The sequence below is a fragment of the Cajanus cajan genome, chromosome 3 (genome assembly GCF_000230855.2).
Source record: "Cajanus cajan strain Asha chromosome 3, NIPB_CcT2T_4, whole genome shotgun sequence".
Taxonomy (NCBI): domain Eukaryota; kingdom Viridiplantae; phylum Streptophyta; class Magnoliopsida; order Fabales; family Fabaceae; genus Cajanus; species Cajanus cajan.
Window position 1 is genome coordinate 81,473,446 of NC_138519.1, and position 17,649 is coordinate 81,491,094.

Here is a 17,649-nt window from a genome sequence, read left to right on the forward strand (position 1 = left end):
TTCTTGAGTGCTTTGGTGAAAATATCAACAACTTGATCTTCACTCCGACAATAAATCAATTTAATGGTTCCATCATTGCTCAGATCTCTTAGAAAATAAATCTTGACATCAATGTGTTTGCTTCTTCCATATAGTACTAGATTCTTTAAAAGTTTGATTGCTGAATTATTGTCACAAAATATCTTAGTAGCGCCATGTTGCTAGAATTTCAACTCTTCAAAGATTCTCCTTAGCCATATGACTTGACAAGCACAAGCAGTTGTTGCAACAAATTCTACATCTGTGCTTGATAAAGTAACAATAGGTTGTTTTTTAGAGAACAAAGAGACAACGCCTGTACCAAGCATGAAAACACACCCCGAAACACTCTTTCTATCATCTTGATCTCCTGCATAATCACTATCAGTGAACCTCAATAGATTGGACTTTTCACCTTTCTTGTAAAATATTCCAAACTCTCTTGTTCCATGCAAGTAAGGAAGGATTCTTTTAGCAGCAAGTAAATGCATTTCTGTAGGATTCTCCATGTACTTGCTAATCAAACTTATAGAATACATTATATCTGGTCTAGTTGCAGTTAGATACATTAAGCTGCCCACAATCTGTTTGTAAAGTGTACTGTTTATTTTTTTCCTTTCTTGATATTTGCATAACTTAAAACCACACTCAACTGGAGTGTTTGTAGAATTGCAATCATGCATATGAAATCTTTTTAGAATTTCTCCCACATATTTCTTTTGAGAAAGAAAAATTCCACTTTCTGATTGCACTATTTCTATGCCAAGAAAAGTAGTGCATCTTGCCAAGATCAGTCATTTCAAATTCATTCATCATAGACTTCTTGAATTCATCAAACATGACAGTACAATTTCCAGTAAACATAAGATCATCAACGTACAAGCATGCTAGAAGCAATTTTCCTTTTTCTCCAGATTTAACAAACAATGAATGCTCATAAGGACACTTTGTAAAATCAGCTTTTATATATGAAATAAGACTCAATGCGACTATACCAAGCTCGAGGGGCTTGTTTTAGTCCATAAAGAGCCTTTTTTAGTTTGTAAACTTTGTTTTCATTTCCTATTTTCACATAGCCAGGGTGTTGATCAATAAATACCTGTTCCTCCAAGTAACCATGTAAAAATGTTGATTTTACATCTAGTTGAAAAATAGGCCAAGCATTTTGTGCTGCTAATGCAACTACCAACCTGATTGTGTCATTCCTTGCAACTGGTGAAAAAAATTCAGTGTAATCAACCCCATATTGTTGCTTGTAGCCTTTAGCCACCAAACGTGCCTTATACTTATCCACTTCACCATTTTCTTACAATTTTGTTTTGAAAACCCATTTCACTCCTATGGTATTGTGCTCATTTGGAAGATCACACAGCTCCCAAGTATCATTTCTTTCAATGGAATCAATTTCATCATCCATCGCTATTCTCCATTTTTTTTCTTTAACAGCACTTTCAAAGGTTGTTGGGTCACTTTCTAAAAACAAAGCAAAATGAGTAATAGGGTCTTCAATACTCGTTACCTCAAAATCAGACATCCATGTAGGCCTTCTCCTTGCACGTTGAGGTCTCTCTACTTCAGACGTGACTGTTGGAATTTGTTGTTCTTCTAGCTCCATTGGATGTGACTCTTCATCTTCATTATCTCCAGCAAAGTTTGCAAGTATTTGCTTTATTTCATCTATGTTATTTTCCCAAAATCTTTCTTCATTGAAAACAACATCACAACTAATAATGATCTTTTTAGTGATAGGATTATACAATTTATATGCTTTTGATTGATCACTAACACCAAGAAAGATACATTTTCACCTTTGTCATCAAGCTTTGATCTTTTCTTGTCAGGAATATGAGCATAAGCAATGCACCCAAAAATCCTGAAATGGTCCACAATTGGTTTTCTCCCGCTCCATGCCTCCTCTGGTGTCATATTCTTCACAGCAAATGTGGGACTTCTATTTAGAATGTGCACGCTCCAGTTAACAACTTCAGGCCAAAAATCTTTTGAAACACCACTCTTAGTCAAGAGGCTCCATACCATGTTGAGAATGGTTCTATTTTTCCTCTCTAAGACACCATTTTTGTGTGATGTATATGTTGTTGTTAACTCCTTCCATATTCGTGTTTTTCACAAAAAATAGAAAATTCATCTAAACAATACTCTCCACCATGGTCTGTTTGAAGAGACTTAATAATCTTTCCCGATTCAGTTTCAACTCGAGCTTTGAAGCTTTTGAATGAAGAGAGAGCTTCAGATTTTTCCTGCAAAAAATAGACCCAAGTTTTTCTAGAAAAATCATCAGTGAAAGTAATTAAGTAATTTTTACCTCCATTAGAAGAAGGATTTATTGGACCGCAAATATCAGAATGGACCAATTCCAAAAACATTCTTTGCTCTCCATGATTTTCCATTAGGGAATTGAAAACAATGTTGTTTGCTAACAACACATTCTTCACATACATGAGAAGCAACAACAATTTGTGGAAGGCCTGTCACCATGTCTTTTTGTTCAAGGGTATTCAGTCCACTAAATCTCAAATGGCCATAACGATAATGCCACAACCAAGCAGAATCAGTAGTTTTAGCCAACAAACCAGATTGAATGCTTTCAATTTTCAACGGGAATAACCTGTTTGAATTCATGTTTACAACTGCAATAGCACATCAAATAGGATCAATAATTTCACAAGAACCTTTGCTAATAAAAATTTCATAACCTTTTTCTTGTAATTGACCAGCACTTAACAAGTTGCTTTTCAAGTCAGGGATATTAAGCACTTTAAAAATTGTTTATATAAAACCATTCTTGGTTTTTATTTTTATATCACCTTTTTCCCATCACTTTCACAATAGAGCAATCACCAAAGCTCACGGTAGAATGAAAATTTTCATTTAAATATGAGAAAGAGGACTTACTTCCACTCATGTGATTACTACAACCAATATCAACATACCAAATTTATGCCTCGTTGTCTTTTGCATCTTCAACTGCCATCAACAGGGTTTCTACTTCTTTCTCCTCGATAAAATTTGAACTTTCACCCTTTTCTTTAAGATTAGGCAGTCTAGTATAACATTCAGAAGCATAATGACCAAATTTATGACATCTAAAGCATTCTACCTTTGATTTGTTATGATCTCTCCCTCTATCGTTGCCTTGAAATTGGTCATTGTTGCCTCTAGAGTTCTTGTTGAAATCTCTATTTCCACGACCTCCACGCCCTCGTCCTCTACCTCCACCTCTACCCCTTCCTCTAGAGTTGTATGAAGGAGTATTGGTAGAAGCCTTCAATGTTTGTTCCTCCATTGTTGAACTTCTGTTCATCTTTTGTTCATGGACCAACAAAGAACTTTGAAGCTCATCTAGGGAGAGATCATCAATATCATTTGACTCTTCAATTGAGCACACCACATAATCAAACTTTGGTGTTAATGAGCGTGAGATTTTTTCAACAATGGCTATATCATTCTTTTTTTCACCATGAAATCGCATATTGTTAGCAATACCCATGGTCCTTGAATAATAGTCAGTTACAGACTCACCATCCTTCATTTGAAGGACTTCAAAGTCTCTTCTCAAAGCTTGGTGTTGAGCACGTTTAACTCTCGAGGAGCCTTGATATTTTTTTTCATTGAATCCCAAATATCCTTGGAAGTATCTTTATAAAGAATAGTTTCAAGGATAGATCAATCAATGGCTTGAAACAAATAATTCTTGGATTTCAAGTCTTTCAATTTCATCACATCAAGCTCCTTTTGTTGGGCATCTGTAAGAGTTGCACCATCCCCTGGTGTTGCCACACCATCTGCAACAACCTACCAGAACTCCTTGGATCTCAAGAGATTCTTTATCAGCATGCTCCAATGGTCGTAGTGACCATCAAAACGTGGAATGGCTGGCTGCACAAAATTTTCAGAAGTCATTGGTGGGATAATTGTTCTCTTCTCTTTTTTTTTTTTTTTTTTACACTCTTGGACTACTGCCTTTCTCTTAACCTAGCTCTTGATACCACTGATAATAAAATGAGAAAAGAGAATATGAAAAGGTGGTTATTTTATTCAAAATAGGAGGAGTCCTTTTAAAGATAACAATTACATAATTCATCATAAAGAGAAATAATTCAAAAATTATAATCATTATAGCAGTAAAACAATACTTATTAGTCAATTAAAACAGAGTTACAAAACATAAAATATCAACAAAACCTTCATTTTGTAGCCAAATATAATTGAAGAATAAATTTTTCACATCATTTATTTTCATACTCTCATTTATATACACCTAAAAAAGAATTTGATTTATTTTATTGGATAGTAGAAAATTATATATCGAAAAAAATTCATCGAAGAAAAAAATGTTATCATATAGTATATAATATCCATCCATAAAAACTTTCGAAACAACCAAATAATTACGTACTTATATTTACATATTTTTATGGATACAAATTAAGTTACAGTAGTCGTACTCATATATACATATTTTTATGGATACGGATTAAGTTCCGGTTTATCGTAGCTAGAAAGAATTGTACCCTGTTTAACGGTTGTTATAATTTTTTGGTCCATTAATAAACGCTTCATTCAACAAATTTGTTAAAAGTAAAAGTTTTAAATTTGAAAAATAAAAATAAATTTTTCTAAATTTAAAAAATTAAAAACATATTTAATTCTTTTTATTCTATAGTGGGATTCGTGTAACTATTACTAATATATACTACTTATATTCGTCTTTATTAAGATTATATTCATAATTGAGTTTTCTATGCGATTTTTAAGAGTAAATTTTAATTATTATCAAATATTTTATATCAGTGTACGGCTCAGAGATCTATGTGGTCTCGTTCAAGTCTTTGCTGCCCATGGAAAGGCAAAGTATGTAGCTGGCAAATTCTGTTCATAACTCCGCGGGCATGACAACTTTTTTTTTTTTTTTTTTCTTTTCTAAAAATCTATTTTGGTTCCTTATAATAATTATTTGTTTCAATTTAATCACAATTTTATTTTTGGTCTCAATTTGGTCCCTAATAAATTAATTAGTTGCAATGTCGGACTTCCGTCCAAATTATTTAAACAGAGTTAACTGTTAGTCACGTGGATGCCACGTGGAAGCTACGTAGATGTCACGTGGATGTCAAATTTTGTCATGCATCTGGAACTAGAACGACCCGTTCTGAAATCGAAACGGCCCGTTCTGGTTTCACTCATGGTGTGTAAATTTTGCATCCGGAACGGGCCGTTCCGGATGCATTATTTAACACCAATGCGTGCAGAAGAACGGACCGTTTTAAAACTAGAACGGGACATTCTGTCTTCCAAAACAGGTCATTCTGGAATCAGAACGGGCTATTCCAGAATGCCAACCAACATAGTGCACCAGTGTAGTTCAAAAATTGAAAGCAAATTATTTACACATACACAATTTTTTTATCTAAAAAATAATATATTTTTAAAAATAAAAATTATATTATAATATATATATATAGATAGATATAAACTATCGTATGTATAGAATATAAATTTCGAGGAGTTATTCATTTATCTGATATTTATCAAACTTTTGTACTTTCTATTTATTGTTTATGTTGATAAAAAAATTAAAATTGTAAAAATTTATATCACATATTAAATACATCTTTATATGATAAATAAATTAAACTTAATTTTTATAAGATTTAACATATTTATTTATATGTTTTTATTAGTGTTAAATTATTATTAAGTAAGTTTTTAAGATTGTTATGTAATCAAACATTTTAAAAAATGTCTATGACCAGATAAATATATAATACTTATAACATATATTTTTAACAAAAATTAGGTTTGAATCTATTAAATTATAATATAACATAATTTGACCTAGTTTATTTTCATCCTTAATCATAATTGTAGATATAAAAACTTGTAAAAAATAACTATAATATATATTTATACTTTTAAAAATTATATATAAAACTTTTAATATTACAAATATATGAATAAGTATTATCCTCACGAGGTAAAATTTCTGGGCATTCTGGAACCAGAACGTCCCGTTCTGAAACTAGAATGGCCCGTTATGAAACCAGAACGTCCCGTTCTGGTTTCACTCTTGTGTTAATTTTGCATCCGGAACGTCCTGTTCCGGATGCAAAATTAACACACCAAGAATGAAACCAGAACGGGTCATTCCGGTTTCAAAACGGGTTGTTCTAGTTCTAGGTGCATGACAAAAATTTCACATCCACGTGACATCTACGTAGCTTCCACGTGGCCAACAGTTAACTCCGTCTAAATAATTTGGACGGAAGTCCGACATTGCAACCAATTAATTTATTAGGGACCAAATTGAAACAAAAAACACTACAAAAAAAAGCCAATTTAGCCACCGAAATTAGCGACCGATTTTTTTCCGTCGCTAATAGCGACATAATTAGCGACCGAATCTAATTTAGTTGCAAATTTTATTTAGCGACCGATTTTTTAGTGGCCAATAAACGGTCGCTAAATTGGTCGCTAAAATAATAATTATTGGTTAAAATAGCGACGGAACGGTTTCGGTCGCTAAAAGAATAAAATATTATTATTTATAATAATTTTAGCGACCAAATTATAAATCGGTCGCTAAAAAATAAAAAAATATTATTTATAATAATTTTAGCGACCAAATTAAAATCAGTCGCTAAAAAATAAAAAAAATATTATTATTTATAATAACTTTAGCGCCCGATTTTAATTTGGTCGCTAAAATAATAATAAAATTATTATTTATAATAATTTTAGCGATCAAATTAAAATCGGTCGCTAAAAAAATAAAAAAATATTATTATTTATAATAACTTTAGTGACCGATTTTAATTTGTTCGCTAAAATTATTATAAATAATAATATTTTTTATTTTTTAGCGACCGATTTTAATTTGTTCGCTAAAAAAATAAAAAATATTATTATTTATAATAATTTTAGCGACCAAATTAAAATCGGTCGCTAAAAAAATAAAGAAAAATATTATTTATAATAACTTTAGCAACCGAATTAAAATCGGTCGCTAAAAAAATAAAAATATTATTATTTATAATAACTTTAGCGACCAAATTAAAATCGGTCGCTAAATAGAAATTTTTTAAAAAATTCAAAAATATTTTTCTTTTAATTGAAAACAAATATAAAAATATATAATATTATTTTTATAATGATAAAAATATTAATGATAAGAAATAAAAATCATTATCCTCCCAATAAAATTATTTTTTTTAAAAATAATAAAAAATATATAATTTAAAATGGACAATTAATATATCATGATGTATTAAAAAATGAGAAACATAATGCTATAAAAGAAAATTAAATAATAATCTTTTTAATTGAATCTTTTTTTAAAAAAAATTAGACTAATTTAAATAATAGTTTATCTAGAAAATTTATTTTTTTTTCTCTTGAGAAATTTATTTCTCTTTTATCATGCTTAATGTTTTATTATATTATTAGATAATAGGAAAATACATAATTTATTGTTCTTTCCAATTTTGTTAAGGTAAATAAACTTCTTTTCATAAATCTTATTTTATTTTAATTATTATTTTCAAAATTGACTTAAACATCTAGTTCAATTGATATAAACATGCTAGTTCGATCAAATTAAAAATAATTGACTTATATAAGGATTAATAAAAATTTATCAAATAAATATAAAATTGATAAAATATAATTAATGTTTCATTAGTTTAATAAATAAAAATTATAAAATAAAAAATGAGATCAATAAAAAATTGATAAAATAAATATATACACTAATAACACATGAGATCAATTATTTAGAATAAGTTATACCATCTATTTTCAATTATGCTCGTACTACTTTGAGGTAGATATTACTTCTTTAAGGAGACATGATTCTATTATTTATAAAAAATACTTTTAACCATCATATTCACCAAAAATATATTTTTAATTAAAATATATTTTAAAAATCTAGTATCAGAATATTTATTATGATTTTAGTTATAATTTTTTATAATCTTTTGATTTAATATTGGATTTCTTTTGATTATAAAACATTGTAAATAAAATCTAAAATTTGTATCAATTTATTTGATACAAATATTTAATTAATTTTAAGATATAATAAATTTAATATTAAAATATTTATTATGATTTTAGTTATAATTTTTATAATCTTTTGATTTAATATTGGATTTCTTTTGATTATAATATTTTAAAGCATTTTATTTGAAACATAAGTTAACATATTTTATTATCTTTTTATTTTAAATTATTGTAAAATAATTATAATATTTAATTATCATTCACTTACTTTATTAAAAAGTGATAAAATATAATTAATTTTTAATTAATTTAATAAAATAAAAACTTTAAAATATATATCTAAAATCTGTAACAATTTTTTAAATACAAATATGTAATTAATTTTAATATATACTAAATTTAATATCATAATATTTATTATGATTTTAGTTATAATTTTTATTATCTTTTGATTTAATATTGGATTACTATATATAATTATTTATTCCCTTTAAACATACAAATAGATAAAAAGAAAAATACTTAATTTTTTTTTACTAAAATATAGGAAAATCTAATTAAATAAATTTTATTTGATTCTTTTAATAAAAAAAACTCTATTTGAAATAAATATGATTAAGAATATTTGATATAAAATCTAAAATTTATACACTTCATTAATTTTCTTAATTTTTAAAATTTGTATTTTTACTCACATATAAATAAGTATATGTAAGAATATGATAATTCGATTTCCATATGTTGTTTCTTAACTAATTTAAAAAGTATTATCTAATTTTTCAAAAAAAATTAATTTTAAATTGAATTTTTTTGGACATAAACCCCCCAAGTTCCCCTAAACCCTAATAACACAACACACCGCAACAGAACACCGCAGAGGGTCCCCTCCTCGACGGCGTTCATGCTGGGCCTCCTCACGTTCCGGCGCTCACGGGCCCTCGTGCCTCAAGGGGATCTGCGGATCCTACGCGATGAACATCTATGGGTACAACGGCCTGGTGTGCCTCACGAAGATTCCGGCGGACTTGTCGAGGGCCTTGCGGAGCGTGGCGGCGCCTTGGATGTCGACCCGGAGCATGGCGTCGCAGCCCTTGGCGAGCGCCTCGCGAATCTGCAGCTTGGGGACGCCCTTGTAGTTGCCGTAGACGAGCGCGTACTCGAGGAGCTCGTCGCGGTGGACCATGGCGAGGAAGTCGTCCTTAAAGACGAAGATGAAGGGCCTGGGGTCAGAGCGTTGGGCTTTGTCCAAGGTGGAGATGGGGACTGGTGAGGGTCTCCTGGCGTCCCCCATTTGTGAAGAGGAGAAGCTTCTGATTGTTAGGGTAAAACCCTAACCCTCTTAATTTTATTTTAATTTTTAATTTTAATTTTTTGTATTTTGTGAATTTGGTGTGACTTGTATGTGGGAATCTACGGCTGTGGTAAGAAATGATTACCTGGCACGACAACGAAGTTGGTGGCGTTGGATAGTCTCGGTGACAAGGAAGGCCATGAGCCTGTGATGGTGCACGCTGGGATGCTCAATCTCTTCTCCACCGTTTTCGACCCATTCCAAAATCAGGTTTCTTCGGTTCCAACTCCCATGCATAAATATATCTATTATATCTCACATTTGCTTGTTGGGTCTTTTCTGGAATATAGTGAATGAATCTCTTTCCCTTTGTTTTATTCATTTATTATCTTTTACGATCTATGAAATTTCAGGTTATTGAATTTGTTAAGAGACATGTTAGTGCATACACACCTCTCTTGGCCGGAAATTCAATATATGTTGATTTTCAATTTCTGAAGGTATTGATTCTGCCATAGTAATTTCTAGATAGTGGCTTTGCTGAAGTGTAGTTAATTTCTATATTCTAATAATCATAATGTTTTTCGGCTTGAGATTTTGAATCAGTATTGCAGTGCTTATGTTGAAGTTGGGAATTCCCACTTATCATATTTCTGAACATCATTATGCATACATTTTTTTTAAAATGTATTCAGTATAATAGAATTTTTTATAATTGGATATTTATTCTAAATTAATGGGATATATTTTTTTTGTTCTTATCAGGTTGTGCGAGGGCGGAGAATTACTTGACAGAATTCTAGATAGGTAAATTTGAAAGGCTATTTTTCATTTGTACCATTCGTAGTTTTTGTCTCTCCATACTTTCTTTACAGAAGTTTGATTTTGATCACATGATTATAATTGAAATGTTTTGATCTTATTTGTTAAAGAGGTGGAAGATATCCAGAGGATGACGCGAAAGCTATTCTTGTACAAATTCTAGATGTAGTTGCATTTTGTCATCTTCAAGGAGTTGTTCATCGTGATTTAAAACCAGAGGTAAGAGATTGTGAAATTTGAGCAACTTAGAATAATTTGGTTGTGCCTTTCAATGAATAAGCTATTTTATGTTTGCATAGTTACCTCTAATATCTTTTGCTTTGCAGAATTTTCTTTTTGTCTCAAAAGATGAGGATTCTGTGATGAAAGTCATTGATTTTGGGCTATCTGATTTTGTTGCAAGCGGGCACTTTGAATTTATTTGATTGGAGATGTTTAGTTTGGTACTAATGTTAATATGTGCATTTTGATGGAAGCGATCAGTTTTGTTTAGAGGATATTGGATACAGGGAGGTTATTGTATATGTGTAAACCCAACGTACTTAGTTTGGTTGATTAACACATTATTAATTCTTATTTATCTAATGTTACGAGGACTACTGTATTCTTATTTATCAAGGATCTGTCCTTGGCGCAATGTCTGATCACTGGGTGCATGGTTATTGTTGTACCTAGAACTGAAAGATCCAACCAAACATGTTATATTCTTATAATTTGCTCCAGGGATTTTTTATTCTTTTCTTCTAATATGTAATTTATATTTTTAATTCAATCATTATATGTGGCAGTTAATATGTGCTATTATTGATTGAATTTTTTTGGTGTTTAATACTGAAAGTAAAAATTTTATTAAGTTGTTATGCTGTGCATTTTAATGAATGCTTTGGTTTGTGCAGATGGCAGTTAATGAATGCTTTGGTTTATGCATCAGGTAGTCATTCCATTACACGAGCTAAAATCAGTGAATCCTTCATCAAACACGACCAATCCTGCTGAAAAGTACATCCAGGTGATCTCGGTAGACAATCATGAATTTTGGTTTATGGGTTTCTTGAAATAGAACTGTTGAAATGTTTATGCAATCATATAAATTGAATAGCTGCTTTAAAAAAGAAATCCTCACAGAAATTGGAATAGCAGGATAGAAATTACTAGCAGCCTTTTTCATATTTGTCTTAGGTAGTTTATTAGCATGTTAACTCAAGATCAGTATGGCAACTACGTTGTTCAAGTCTTTTTGGGATTTGAGTGGAGGGTAAGTGTTTAAATTCGTTTCATTTTACTTATAGACTCATTTTTATTGCATGTAATTTAGTCAAAACTTCATTACCCTTTTCCAGCTTTGTAATGGAGTTAACAGATTGAGATTCATTTGATCCTGAGTATCGTTTATTTTTTGTTTCAAATAAATTTTGGAATTTGATCATGCTCTTGTGAATCTGTGATTTTGAATTTTGTTGTATCTTTGCGTTGTTCCAGGAAAAAGTGTTGCTAAAATGCCTGAAAAACCTGACACTGATGATTGGCGCGTAGAGAGGGGCGTAAGTTTCAGGGATCCGTAGGAAAAGGAATTTGTTTATACGGGTTGAACTCAGGGAGGATGATGGTGATATTCGTAGGCAGCCATTGGAGGATGATGGTGATATTCATGGCCCAAGCTATACTTCCTTCTTATTTGTCTTGGGTGACTCAATCTTAATTTGATAATTTTCCCTTGGGTTATATTTAAATATTTATTTTATTAATTAATGATAGCTCTTGGTTTATTGCTTTGCATAGTGAAACCAAAATGTATTGATTGCCATAGAAATCTTAATTACAATTTTAATGACCATGGTATTGATGCAAGCTGGGATCTAAAATTTTACATCTGATGAAAATATTTACTTCTTTTTGTACTTGCGTGGCATGCTGATTTTAATGACCATGCTGATTTTTGTACTAGTTATTCGTTTTGGATTCATTTGGTTCTATGTTTAATTACTCATTTTGTTACCAAGTTGTTTAAAGCGTTGAGTGCTCATGTAACGCTTAAGGTCATATATGTCCATGTATTTGTATATGATTGGTGGCAGTTATCCTTTATATTGAAATAAATCTGGATGAATGTGTTGGGTTTTGACTTGCATTTTAGAATTAGTTATTGTTAAATTGATTATGTTTCATGCTTTGCTTTCATATGAGGCTATATTTGAAATCTGATATTCAATCATGCTGGAGATGAAAATTAAGGCTATTAATTTAGTCATCTGTGAGAGGATATATATAGAAGAGTAGGTTTCCCATTAAAATTGGAAGAATCTGTAACTTGACAAACCAAGACTTATCAATATTGTTTTTGATGCAGTAAAACACCATCTTTTTATATGTTAAAATATTGTGGTTTACTTGTCCTTTTTATTTTTCTTTTAAATTCAAGAGTGCATCTTGCATACTAGAGGATTATTTCTTTTAATGGTTTGCAATTTAGTTTACGTTTATCTTTGTTTGGAGTAAAATATGGATCAATTTTTTTTTGTAGCAAAGGAACTTGTTTTAATTTTTATTTTGGTACGAGTGTTATTGTTTCATTGTTAAACAAGTTCAAAATGAAAATGAAAATAAAATATATAGTGTTTAAGGTATAAAATTAGTGATCATGTCTAAAAATAAAGTAAGCCTAGCGACAAAAAAAAATCAGTTTTTTTTTTTTTTTTTAATTTTATTTTTTTCAAAAATAAAATTATGTTTAGCGACCGAAAAGAAAATTAATTTTTTATTATAATAAAATTTAGCGACCGATTTAGTGGTCGAATTGAAAATTATTTTTAAAAATAATAAAATTTAGAGACCGAATCAGAAATTATTTTTAAAATAAAAATAAAAAAAATACACTTAGTAGCTATCGAAATGAAAATTATTTTTTTAAAATAATAAAATTTAGCGACCGATTTAGCGACCGAAATTAAAAATAATTTTTTAGTTTAAAAAGTTAGCGACCGACTTAGCGACGGAAAGGAAAATCATTATTTAAAAAATGTAAAAATAAATAACACATTTAGCGACCTTTTTTCGGTCGAATTTGGTCCCCATATAATATGGCGACCATAATCGTAGTGACCAATTAGCGACCACCAGTATTTCGATCGCTAAACAACTTTGTGACCAGGGTTTTTGCAACTACTTTAAATTGGTCACTAATTCGGTCGCTAAAGTAAATAGCGACCGATTTAAGTAATTTAGCGACCGATTTTTGTGGTCGCTAAAATCCTTTTTTTTTGTAGTGAAATAAAAGTGGGACTAAATTGAAACAAACAATTATTATAAGAACCAACTAGGTTTTTAGCTTTTTTTTTTTTTATCACATCATTGATTTTATGTATTTTTCCCTGTTGTCTATGTTTTTCTTAAAAAAGGTGAACATATTTATTGTTTTCTGATTTGATTTTGAAAAAAAATAAATAAGTGATGATGTAATATTAAGGAGGAAATTAATGAATTGAATTCAACAAAGGGTTGATACATATCACTATCAGTCAGCGCATGGCATAGAAATGAGATTTATAATCACATACGAAAGGCATAACTAGATAGAAGGGAAGGGAGGCAATCTACATATGGTATGGCTCCGGCTTAGGCAAATCCTTGACGATGCCGCAAAGAAGTTGGGTATCCGGGAGACTGTACTCGTCCCTAAGGGAACGTTCAGGGGACAAAACGCTGATGTAGAGTTGTTGCCCCAAGTAGCGATTCTCAGCATGTTCAGATCTTAAGTTCCACATTCCAGCATTGTCGAACGTCAACATGATGGCGGCCCAAGACTTGGGGAACACTTGAATGGTGTGTCTGCTCACGGCATCCAAAAGGTTATAGTTCTTCCTCTTCTCTGGGGTCCACCTGCCTGGCTCAATGCTGCATGCATGTACCAAAGAATTATATATAGACAAAAACAAAAACAAAGTTAATGGATATGAAAAAAGTAAGTATACTCACGCGACTGCAAAGAATGAGTAACCGTCCAAATTGTATGATTGAACAGTTTTTCCATGGTTCTCGAAGATGATCTCGATGTAGTCACGGTAAGTGGCATTGATGACATTGGGTGCGTTGACGATGGCTTTTAGATCCACGGGGGGCTCATCAGAGATGATGTTGTACTTGAAAACCTGGTCAGCAACACCATAGTACTCAGCCAGCTTAAGAGGAGTTTCAGTATCAACATGTGAGACGCCATTGAGGGCATAACGGAGACCCTGGAGTCTGTTGACGGAGTTGGTGAGCTTGATTGTGCGAGTGATGTTGATCTGACCATAGTGGTATGAGCCCTGAGGGTTAGGCCTGGCAGCGCTGGCGGTGAGGTTCCAACGGAAGGAGCGGAACTGATTGAGAGACCAGGCCCAGCCTTGGGGGGCGGGAGGGAGCTCCGGAGAGGCAGGGCCCACGCCGTTGGTGTAGCGGATGATGGCTTTGCCAGTTAGAGTGTACCTGGTGAAGCGAGTGGAGGCCACCATGTAATAGTCCTTTGGCTGCTGGTCGGCAGTGACAAGCACGGTGAAGCATTGCCCAACGTGGACGTCAAGAGAGTCGTAGACGTTTTGCACAACGTGGGAGCCTTCCAACTCGACAAGCTTCATGGGATGGCCTTGGATTCTAATGTTTAGGGCGTCCTTGAGACCAACGTTGCAGATTCTGTATTTGTAGGTCTTGCCAGGGATCATGGTGTAGGAAGGTTCATCAGAGCCATCGCCCTTGGCGGTTTTTCCGTTGATGATCACACCGTTTGGCCTGCCAATAGAGCGACCGCTGTCCAAGAACTTCCTGAGGATGGTGTGGCTCTTGCTGTACCAGTCACCCATCAAGACCCAGTACTCAGCCTCGGGATCTGGATATGGGACGGGAATCAACAGACGACTGAATATTCTAAGGCCACCGAAACCACCCGCTGCCCTGTGCAATCCTATTGAAGGATAGTAGAAGAAGCTTCCAATCTGGTCCTTCACCTGGAAGTGGTACGTGTAGTTTGTCCCCGGAGCGATAGGGCATGTTGTTCCCGGTGTACCTTCTTGCCATGAGTTCTTCCTCTGTTGAATTCCGTGCCATGTCATAAGCAATGGCTCGTCAAGGTTGTTAAACACATTTACCACGATGTTGTTGTTGCTCGTGCAATTTATTTCTGGTCCCGGGAATTGCCCATTGATAAGAATACCCTGCTGGGGCACTCCCAGTGGAGCAATTGTCCCGTACGACACGTCCCATGTGTAATACACATATGGGTCTTCGCCCCGCACCGATGCAGCACCCAACATGCATAGCATCAACATCAACATCGCCTTGCCACCCATTCTCCTTTTTCTTCTTCTTATTATCCTTCCCTAAATAGTAATTAACCCTTTCCTATCTTCTTCCAATAAAAAGAGAGGAAGAAGATAGTTGCTCTTCCTCTGCCTTCACCCTCCCTTTTATACCATTGCCCCAACCTTTTTCAACCGTTCAAACTTTCCCTAACTTATCGTTAGTCCCACCGCTTCTCATGGAAGTTTCTACCTCTCCTTTTTTCACTCTTTGACTTTCTCTTTTTCTAAAATAACTATAGAGTATTTATATTAAGGCTAAAAATCTATTTTTATTCTTTATAATAATTATTTGTTTCAATTTAGTCTTACTTTTATTTTTGGTCTCAATTAGGTCCCAAATAAATTAATTGGTTTCAATTTGGTCCCTAATAAATTAATTAGTTTTAATTTGGGACTTCCGTTCAAATTATTTAAACGGAGTTAATTGTGTGGCCACGTGGATGTCACGTAGATGCATAGATGGATGCCACGTGGATGCCAATTTTTTTTAAAACACCTGGAACTAGAACGGCCCGTTCTGGTTACACTTTTAGTGTGTAAATTTTGCATCCGGAACGGCCCGTTCCAGTTGCAAAATTTACACACTAAAAGTGCAACCAGAACGCGTCGTTCTGGTTTCAGAACGGGTCGTTCTGGTTCCAGACTGCTAAGTATCAACAATCAATGATTATAGTTCACGGTTGTGAATCATGGAAGGAAAAAGACCCAAAGTACAAAACATTTCAAACATTGAATTTGGTAATATTGTCAATGGAAATTGATAACTTCAATTGCTAAACAGTTAGGCTATACAGTATATTATTAAGGACAATGCAATGTATCACTAAAGACAATGGTAACAGATTTTATTTCATTTCAAACTGAAGTGAACCACTTATTACCAAATTGACACTATACAGTAAAGGATGAAATGCCTTATATATAAAATATTAATAATTTTATAAAATATATATTATTAATTATATTTTAATTATGTTGTTATATCTAATATAATAAATATTTTTGTTTTAAATGAATGTAAAAATTTAGAAGACACTAAAAGAAAATAAATTAATAATTTTATTATGTTTATCCTATTAATTTTTATCATTTTATTCCTCTAATTTTAAATAAATTGCAAAAAATTATAAAGTGACACTTAAATATTTCTTCAGACAGAAAGAGAAAAAGAAAAAGTTATTACTCTATTTATAAGACAATTGTGTTTTATAAAAATAAATAATTTAAAAAATTTTACCATAAAAAATATTTTTCAAAATTATTATATTTTTTTAATAAAATTAATAGAGAATATTCTATTCTCAGTCTTGGAACGGGTTGTTCTGAATCCAGAACGGCCCGTTCTGGTTTCAGAACAGGCCGTTCTGATGTACTAGTGTTGTGTTAATTTTGCATCTAGGACGACCCGTTTCAGATGCAAAATTAACACACCAAGAGTGCATCCAGAACGACCCTTTCTGGTTTCAGAACGGGCCGTTCTGGTTCCAATTGTTTTCACAGAATTTGGCGTCCACGTGGCATCCACGTATGCATCTACGTGGCATCCACGTGACCAATAGTTAACTCCGTTTAAATAATTTAGACGGAAGTCCCAAATTGAAACCAATTAACTTATGAGGGACCAAATTGAGACAAAAAATAAAAGTGGAACTAAATTGAAACAAACAATTATTATAAGGGACCAAAATAGGGTTTTAGCCTTATATTAATAATTAATAAATATAATAAAAAATAATTATTCATTTATTAGTTAAAAAAATTTATAGCCTATATTTTTAAATCGTGAACACCATCTACGTACGTAGAAGGCAGGGTAGAGAGAAATGAACAATAAAACATACTATATTTATTCAAATTTTTTTGGATGAAGTTTGTCCAAATTTCCAACTACAAAAAATTTTAGAGAATACAAAAAAAGTAAAATAAAATGTCTAAAATTTAATTATCAATGTCCATTGAGGTATATCAATAAAGTTTGAGTATGAATAATGAAGAAAAAATTGGCTAGTATGTGATAAGGAAGATGAATCTGAAAAGAAATGTTGATGAATAAAATTTTGTAAAAGTTATATAGCATACATATGAAATAAAGAGAAATAATGTGAATATACAACAATTTTTTTTTTAGTTTAAAAGTATTGAATGTGTCATTAAATTATAATT

General features: G+C 32.0%; 2 protein-coding genes and 1 non-coding gene across 5 annotated transcripts; 1 reads left to right on the forward strand and 2 right to left on the reverse strand.

Annotated features, from left to right (window-relative positions):
- Positions 1-200: 200 nt before the first annotated feature.
- Positions 201-2,941, reverse strand: LOC109816440 (retrovirus-related Pol polyprotein from transposon TNT 1-94). The gene is made up of 8 exons (XM_020381497.2): positions 2,844-2,941; positions 2,476-2,644; positions 2,183-2,276; positions 1,827-2,081; positions 1,329-1,719; positions 1,118-1,208; positions 771-963; positions 201-670 (listed from the first exon to the last, which is right to left on the reverse strand). Exons 1-8 carry the CDS (start codon positions 2,939-2,941, stop codon positions 201-203), a joined length of 1,761 nt encoding a protein of 586 aa, XP_020237086.2.
- Positions 2,942-8,876: 5,935 nt separating this feature from the next.
- LOC109805674 (uncharacterized) lies at positions 8,877-12,051 on the forward strand. Of its 3 annotated transcripts, XR_014432707.1 has the most exons (7): positions 8,877-9,362; positions 9,467-9,601; positions 9,745-9,831; positions 10,097-10,138; positions 10,264-10,372; positions 11,050-11,162; positions 11,633-12,051. It is a non-coding gene; the product is annotated as an uncharacterized LOC109805674 (transcript). The 3 variants fall into 3 exon arrangements; XR_014432708.1 differs by having other exon boundaries at positions 8,877-9,601; positions 11,085-11,162; XR_014432706.1 differs by having other exon boundaries at positions 8,878-9,601.
- A 1,555-nt stretch (positions 12,052-13,606) lies between these two features.
- On the reverse strand, positions 13,607-15,571 carry LOC109798036 (L-ascorbate oxidase homolog). Its single transcript, XM_020358232.3, has 2 exons — positions 14,126-15,571; positions 13,607-14,044 (listed from the first exon to the last, which is right to left on the reverse strand). Exons 1-2 carry the CDS (start codon positions 15,472-15,474, stop codon positions 13,744-13,746), a joined length of 1,650 nt encoding a protein of 549 aa, XP_020213821.1. The 5' UTR covers positions 15,475-15,571; the 3' UTR covers positions 13,607-13,743.
- Between the last annotated feature and the right edge of the window lie 2,078 nt (positions 15,572-17,649).

Coding starts and splice junctions, on each gene's coding strand:
- LOC109816440 (XM_020381497.2), bottom strand. CDS start 2,941: ATGAGTGGAAGTAAGTCCTCTTTCTCATATTTAAATGAAAATTTTCAT. Junction 2,645..2,843: donor GTGAAAGTGATGGGAAAAAG/GTGATATAAAAA, acceptor GAATTCAAACAG/GTTATTCCCGTTGAAAATTG. Junction 1,209..1,328: donor TGGGTTTTCAAAACAAAATT/GTAAGAAAATGG, acceptor TGACACAATCAG/GTTGGTAGTTGCATTAGCAG.
- LOC109798036 (XM_020358232.3), bottom strand. CDS start 15,474: ATGGGTGGCAAGGCGATGTTGATGTTGATGCTATGCATGTTGGGTGCT. Junction 14,045..14,125: donor TACTCATTCTTTGCAGTCGC/GTGAGTATACTT, acceptor ACATGCATGCAG/CATTGAGCCAGGCAGGTGGA.